The sequence below is a fragment of the Vollenhovia emeryi genome, unplaced genomic scaffold, assembly GCF_000949405.1.
Source record: "Vollenhovia emeryi isolate VEMERY1.0 unplaced genomic scaffold, V.emery_V1.0 DF939548.1, whole genome shotgun sequence".
Classification (NCBI taxonomy): domain Eukaryota; kingdom Metazoa; phylum Arthropoda; class Insecta; order Hymenoptera; family Formicidae; genus Vollenhovia; species Vollenhovia emeryi.
The window spans coordinates 11,130-19,112 of record NW_011966818.1 but is presented as its reverse complement, the minus strand read 5'-3'; the positions used below and the strand labels follow the sequence as shown (position 1 = coordinate 19,112).

Sequence of the window (7,983 nt, the reverse complement as noted above, 5' to 3'; positions counted from 1 at the left end):
AACTTTTCTTCTCAGTTTAACCTAATCTACTATAATCTTTGGGGTCGTCCATATCGAATCTGACACCCTGTATAAGATATCTTGTTAACTGTTGTGACTGTCTTGTTGATTCCACCAATCGGACGTATCTCGTTGCGACATGACAACCTAAGTCTTCGCATCAAATCGGATGTTACCAAATTTGATTGTGATCCCGGATCCAGCAGCGCTCGACAGTACCGCTCTTCACCGTCTGATCCCGATACGCGAACCTTTGCAGTGGAAAGAACCACTCTGGTCCCGTTATGGTTGGCGCAATAAACATTTGTTGTGAGATCGCACTTCGCGATTGGTGATTGTTGTTTATTTGACAACTCGACCTGTGAATTGAGTCCTGCTTTCGTACAATTCATTACAACTGACGCTGTTGAATTCTCGCAGGCTTGCTTTGCTTGAACGTCTCCTTGCTCCTCTGCAACATCTTCGTGAATAATTGAGTTGTGTTTTTTGTTACACTTCTTGCATGTCGAGGCCTTACATTCTCGAACAAAATGACCTGAGCCGAGACAGTTAAAACATAACTTCTTCTCCTTTAGCTTTTTCTTGCGATCCGTTATCGACAATTCTTGAAAATTGCCGCACTTGAAAACCAGATGAACGCCTTCGCAAATTTTGCATTTAGTTGTCACGGAAACCAAAGCTATCTTTCGCTCGTTCCCTTTCGTGCCATGATTTGATTGCTTCTCTACAGGCTTCGTCCGACCCTGCTCGAGAACCTTGATTGTGACATCGTTCGGTTAAGAATGCGAGGAATTCCGATAATTTAGGCATGTTTTCCTGCGTTCTCTTCTTTATGAGATTTTGCCAATCTCTTTGTTCACCATAATCTAGCCTCTTCTTTGCAAGATGCATCAAAATGGCGTCCCATGCATTGACTGGTAATGATAGCGTCCTTAGTGCAGACACATGTGTTTGAATGTGCCAAATAAACCGTCGCATTGAATCCGATTTATTGTCCTTCGTTATCTCTGGAAAGTTCAATAACTCCTCTAAATGATTTTGAATAATTACCGTATTGTTATCATACGTATCTTTTAACAATTTCCAGGCGCTTTCGTAGTTCTCGCTGGAAATCTTGAATCCTAGGATGATACTGCGGGCTTCTCCTTGAAGCAATCCGATAAGGTATTGGTGTTTTTGTACAGCTGTCAGACTATCGTCCTGGTGAATAGTCGTCTCGAAGCTATCCTTAAAGAATGACCACTGGGTGTAGTCTCCGTTGAACTCTGGGAGCTTTATCTCCGGCAGTTTTGGTCGGCGGTGTGTGACTTCGGGTGTTCCTTCTCGATTTTGCCTTGAAGCTTTTGCGGTTATTTGTGTTCGAGCCTCGCGTTCTTGTCGCCCAATTATTTCTTGAGCTATCGCAGCTGCCTTGTAATAGAGGTGTTCGAATATTTCTCTTTCGGGATTGTTTAGCTCGCTTAACTCTTCCTCTTCCTCAGGAAGGTCTACTTTGTCTTCAATTATGCCCTGCACTTCTTCGAAACTTTTGAAATACTCTTCTAGTTTTTGCAGTCTGACCTGCGCTTCTGCACTAGTGGCAGTACCTGCCTCTAAAAAAATGCATTATCCGAATAACTTGCCCCTTTATTTGAGCTCTACGTTGTTTTAGTTTACGCTTGTCTGTTTCCATGTTGTATAATGATAATGTACCGATCTGCTGACCTTTTGTTGTGGCGACTTTCTCTCGCTTCCTCCGTTAAGATTAAGTATGCTTCTTATGCTTCTGCGTTACCTCGATGATCGCCTCGAGCCCCTACGTTGGGCGCCAATATGTTAATAATAACAATTGCTTCAGGTTCTATCGTTTATTAAGACCGAGGCGTCTTTTGGCAATACAGTTTTCTTTATCTAACTGACGCTCTGATGTAACGAACAACTCAGATTCCGTTACTCAAGCACGAACTCTCACTCTAACTAAGATCCGCGCAAGCGCAGAAGGAATAGGCCCGCGAATGCGCATAGGCATGAACACATCTTTTTTTAATCAAATATTAAGCCTAAATGTTTGCATTGTTGAATAGGAATCGTAAGACTTTTCCTTTTTTTCTTTTCAGTAATTATGAAACCTAACTCCTGTAACAGAGTAGCTGTTTTTTTTAAATTATCAAGACATCTTTCGTACGATCGTTCAATAATTAAAATATCATCCAGGTAAAAAACCGAAGTAAGCCCGCGCTTTCTTAAGCATGCTGCTACCGGTTTCAACAGTTTTGTGAAAACATACGGTGCCACGTTAAGACCGAAAGGTAGGCAAGTAAATTCAAACAAGTCGTCTTTGTATAAAAACCCCAAAAATTGTTTATCCTTTTTCTTTATAGGTACGAGATAGTATGCGTCTTTTAAGTCTAGCGTTGCCATATAGTCTTGGGAACCGATTAATCTTTTTGCGACTTTCCAGTCTGTTCGCGGCGAATGAGCGGTCATTTGTATTAGCCGGGTTACCGGCGGAGCGGCGTTGCCACGGCATGGCGTAAGTGCTTGGCGGCGCCGGCTGCGCGTGCGCAGCGTAGACGTCTATCCTGCTCGGCACTTTGAAACGTTATGGTAAAAGGTCAATAATGTTTATAAGATTCTTATTACTTTGTCATACATTTTCGATAAATTGTCTGTGTCATTTTGAAGGTTTATTGTCTTGTTATTCTTTTTAATGAGAACCATTTCAGCAATTTCTCTTTTCTTTGTCTGTTTTTCTCTGTGTAATATTTACAAACAATTACGTTGCACTAACGGCAACCTCCCTATGTGTTACGGATTACCAAAAGTGCATAAGACCAACTTTCCGTTACGCATTATCGTATCTACAATAGGCAGCCCAACGTACAAAATTGCTAAATTTCTTGGTGACATCTTACAAAAATCCATCCAGAGACCTAGTTCGCACATTAAAGATAGCTGGACCTTTGTCAAGAAAATAAGCAGAATAAAAATCCGTCCTGACCAGTCACTTGTATCCTTAGATGCAACATCTCTTTTCACAAATATTCCGAAAGAGTTAGTTCTCAGAGCGATTGAACATAGATGGAATTGGATTTCCAAAAACACTAAATTAAACCTACAACAATTTTCACATGCCATAGATTTAATTTTGACCTCCACCAGCTTCCGTTTCAACTCACAATTTTATGACCAAGTTTTTGGAACTCCTATGGGCTCCCCCTATCTCCCATACTAGCTGATATGGTGTTGGATGACCTCGAGACTCATTGTTTGCAACTATTAGATAACCCGTTGACGGCATTCTTCAGATATGTCGACGACATCTTTACTATTGTCCCCACATCAAAGATCAACGAACTATTAAATTTATTCAAAACCTATCATCAGAGATTGAAATTCACCTGTGAAATAGAGACAAACGGATCATTAAGTTTCCTTGACACGATGGTCATTAGGAACGACGACGAGTTGATAACAAATTAGTATAGAAAACCGACGTTTTCTGGCCACTATGTCAATTTTCGTTCCAATCACCCATTTAACTACAAAGCGAACATTGTAACTAATTTAGTCGACCGTGCCATTCTGTTATCCAATGAGCGGTTTCATAATTCGAACATATGCATAGTAAAATCCATTTTTACTAACAACTGTTATCCAACACATATAATCAATAAACTAGTTAATAAGAGACTAAAACAATTAAAACACAGGAATATTACACATGATATGAACAACAATAATGAAACGAATAATTTCTTGTTCAATAAAAACTTTGTAACGGTTCCATACATTAAGGACATAAGCGAAGGCATTCACAGGATTTTAAAAGACCGAGGATTCGATCCCGTGTATACTGTCCCAAAAAAACTCAACTCAGTGATTAAAAAAGGAAAAGATCCACTCATTAACTTGAAACAAACCGAGTTAGTTTATATGCTAGAATGTGACAATTGCGACGCATGTTATATCGGACAAACAAAAAGACAGTTAGAAACACGGGTAAAAGAACACAAATCTAATATTAAAAAAGACGCTGATAACCACTCAGTGATTAGCAAACATCGCGAATTATTAAATCATAACTTCGACTGGTCCAACCCTAAAATATTACACAGAGAAAAACAGACAAAGAGAACTTGCTGAAATGGTTCTCATTAAAAAGCATAACAAGACAATAAACCTTCAAAATGACACAGACAATTTATCGAAAATGTATGACAAAGTAATAATGGTAAAAGCCGAATAGGGGACCCAGCTCCTACGACCTTGACCTTCAAGGTCAAGGTCAAGGTCACCCTCCTGAGTGACCCTCAGAAGGTTTTAGCCGTCGCTCGTTGCTCGTTAAAAAGTTATTAACAAAAAATGTTTAACGATGGTTTTTAATATTTAAGTTGCAAGTGCGTTTAGCACGGCGCGCTGCGCGCGCCCCACCCCCTCCCGCCCCACCCCCGCCCCACCCCCTTCCCCTCTCCCACCCCACCAAGCAACCCATGTTGTGTCTTTATGTGTTTATAACATGAAATTTAAGGCAAACTGTGACTCTAGATGGGTCGGCATATTTATATGTATTTAACCCGGGTTAACTGTTCTGTAAAGCAGATAATTTTCCATCATTTGTAAGTCCATACGCACACAAGAATATTGTGCTTTACAGAAATACGCAAACCCGATACAAAATGTTTCCGATCCCCCGCCCTCCCCCTCCCCCGCTTCAACCCCTCCCCGCCCCTCCCCCTCCCCGCCCCTATAACAAAGGACGGATACTTCGAGGACAGTGGGTTTTTGGCGGTATAGAACGAGGAACGAAAAAAGTTTTTATATTACCTGTACCAAATCGACGGACTGAAACTTTGGTTCCTATCATAGAAAAATACGTTGCAGCAGGATCTATCATTCATACAGACAGTTGGCGTGCATATGATGTTTTGCGTAATCATAACAATTATACAAAGAGTATGGAGAGAAATGCGAGCAAGTATTCCTCGCTATGGTCTACGTGATTACCATTTTGAAAATTATTTGGCCGAATTCTTATTTAAAAGAATACACAATTTCGATGATCGTATTGATACATTTTTTAATATCATGAGTACCATACAGGGTGGGGAAAAAGTACCGGACCGGTGAAATATCTCGACAAATATAGGAGATACGGAAAAATGTTTCAGACAAAAGTTGTACGGTTTTAAAAGGGCTATATAACGGTAAAATAAATTTTCGAAAAAATTAATTTTTTATGGTTATATGGAGGTCGCCGTCATTTTTTTAAATGGAACTCCGTATTGTTTATTATACTATTTTATTCTACTAATTAATATGAACAACTTTTGTCTGAAACATTTTTTGATTTGCCTAATACTTTTTGAGATATTCAAGAGAAAATTTATAACTTTTTCAATGTTTAGCTTATAATCTCTCGATAACTGTTTGTCGGCATTTTTACCGTAATAAGAATCACGGTAGTGTCTCGCGCCAAGTATAACCGACAACAATTAAGCGACAAGCTAAACCACGCGTGCGACACCGACCGTGTAGTTTACGCGAGTACGCGAGTTGACGGGCCCTCAGAATTTCGGATCTCAACAATGGCTGATCCGACGAACTTGAGACTGCGCTTAATCGATAGCTTGGGTACGATTTGCATAATAAAAGTGTTTTTACTTTTCTCGTACGTGCCCCATGAGTGGAGATATTGCAATGCAAAGTCCGCATGTTGGGCAGATTACGTAGGATTACGTATTAAGAACCATCTTCGTCGTCTTGGTCGACAGTCCTTTTCACTTTTCTGCCGCAACGTGGCACTGGCGCTGCTGACGTGACTGACATTACCGATGTTACCGACGCGTAAAGGCCGGTCTAAAATACATGGAGTAAGCTGGAGTAAGGAGTAGGAGTAAGGAAATAAATCCATTTTATATCTTACTCCTACTTCAGCTCTTAGGCTTACTCTCAGTGAAAGAAAATGCCATCAATCAGTGTTACAAATATTTTAAAAATTATGCCCGTATTTCAGCTTCCTTACACCAAAAGCTAGAAGTTAAGGGCTCTCCCTTACTCCTTACTCCACGCTTACTCCACGTATTGTAGACCAGCGCTAACATTACCGACGTTACATTATTACCAACGACTTCCGAAAGCTCGGTTTACCGCCGAGTGCGCGTAAACATGGCAAAGTTGTCAGTGTAAGTGTGCGCGATCAATGAACGTAAACTTAATTCTTGTGCTAGATCTTGGATCGAGATCTCAGTCTGAGAACCGTGTAGTTAATATATTAATATTACCGTTAATATTGCCTCGGACTGAGTACCCGGAAATCTAACATCGTAGACACAAGGTTAATCATCACGAGATACGGTAGTGTTTTGCGCTAAGTATAAGCGTAGCTAGAACCGCGCGCGCAAGACCGACGGGTGTAGTTTACGCGAGTACGCGAGTACGGATTTGACAGGTGTGTAGTTTACGCGAGTACGCGAGTGCGGATTTGACAGGCCCTCAGATTTTTCGTTTAACATATTTGCTTGATTGGCTACACTATTTCTCGGACTGAAGACTCGTATAGAAGTCTAATATCGTGGTTAACGACACAAGGTTAATATCATACAAAACGGACATCGGTTCTTTCGTGGTTCTCTCTCGTAATAATAACCAGCGAGTTACCAGTTAACGGGCATGGTGTCTAGGGTTTATTTATAGTATTTAACACTACAAAAGGTGTGATATCACCCAAAAAACTTACCTTTTAAAAAAAAGGTAAAACAAGCACCAAGTATAAGTTCCAATGTTACTCTATCTCTTCTGCAAAAGTATCTTCTCTACAAAAATATCTTTCCTGCAAAAGTATCTTCTTTACAAAAATATCTTTCCTGCAAAAGTATCTTCTTTACAAAAATCTATATCTATACTACTATTATAAAGAGACAGAGTTTGTCGGTTTGATTGTTTGTGTCCGGTAATCTCCGAAACCAATGGACCGATTGAATTGAAATTTTAACACATGTTTCCTTATCATCTCGGGAGTGTCTTAGGCTATATATTATAGACATTGCGCACCTGGGGACTGCGCATGCGCAAATGATCACACTGTGGACTGCGCATGCGCAAATGATTCTATTATAGACATTGCGCACCTGTTGACTGCGCATTGAATACATTTGCGCATGCGCAAATGATCACAAAAAAATTAACAATATTATTTTGGACACACACGCACAGTCGCGCGCGCATACGCACACGCACACATACTTTATTTTATTGGCAAAGAGAAACACTCACGCGCCTGCACACGCACACACACACACACTTTATTCTAACAAAAATTGTGGAATAACATGTATAAATAGACTACACACCATATATTTCATTGATTAAAGCAAAAATAAATAAAAAATGTTTTATTCTTTTTCGAAAATTTTTGAAAAACATAAATAACTTTAAATTGCCGGGTGTCCCATAGAGGGTAGATAAAGCAAGGCAAACTGAATAGAAAAGTCTTATAACGTATAGCAAAATTCGCAATAGTTATCAAAAAATTAATTTTAATGTATGAGCGAATGAGAGCGCAGAAGGCGAACAATTTAGGCATTGAATTATAAGAGTGGATTAGGCATACTGGGGAAACCACTATAAAAAAATGCACCATGCTATCTACCGCAAGGTGATGAGGAAATGATAGCGCCTCATTTTCATGAAATAGAAAAAATTTAAAGAAAAAAGGAGAATAAATAATTTTTGAGGGAAATATGTTTATGTCTCGGGCCGCCCGTCGCTCGCGCTGGCCGCAACGCTCGCCGCCCGTTCCGCGCAACCGGAGGAGATCAGTGTTTTTACTAAAAGCGTTGTATTTCGCGCGTGGCTACAGCTAAAGCAAATCAATCGATAATATTACATGGTTTCGAAGAACGGTGTACCGTATTATACGTCCTCATTCGCTTAGATGTATAAATTAATTACTCGATAACTATTGCGAATTTTGAAACGCAGCAAATAAATTTAATATCTAAC

The 7,983-nt window shown here is 39.9% G+C and overlaps 1 protein-coding gene across 1 annotated transcript in view; it reads right to left on the bottom strand.

Moving 5' to 3' along the window:
* The window catches only part of LOC105557253, an 8,473-nt gene extending 5,193 nt beyond the window's left edge, over nt 1–3,280 (bottom strand). Inside the window, exons 1-4 of the mRNA XM_012004437.1 lie at nt 3,159–3,280; nt 2,988–3,094; nt 729–1,592; nt 65–640 (exon numbers count right to left, since the gene is read on the bottom strand). Coding sequence (XP_011859827.1) covers nt 65–640; nt 729–1,592; nt 2,988–3,094; nt 3,159–3,280 — 1,669 coding nt within the window. The remainder of the gene's footprint in view (nt 1–64; nt 641–728; nt 1,593–2,987; nt 3,095–3,158) is intronic.
* Between the last annotated feature and the right edge of the window lie 4,703 nt (nt 3,281–7,983).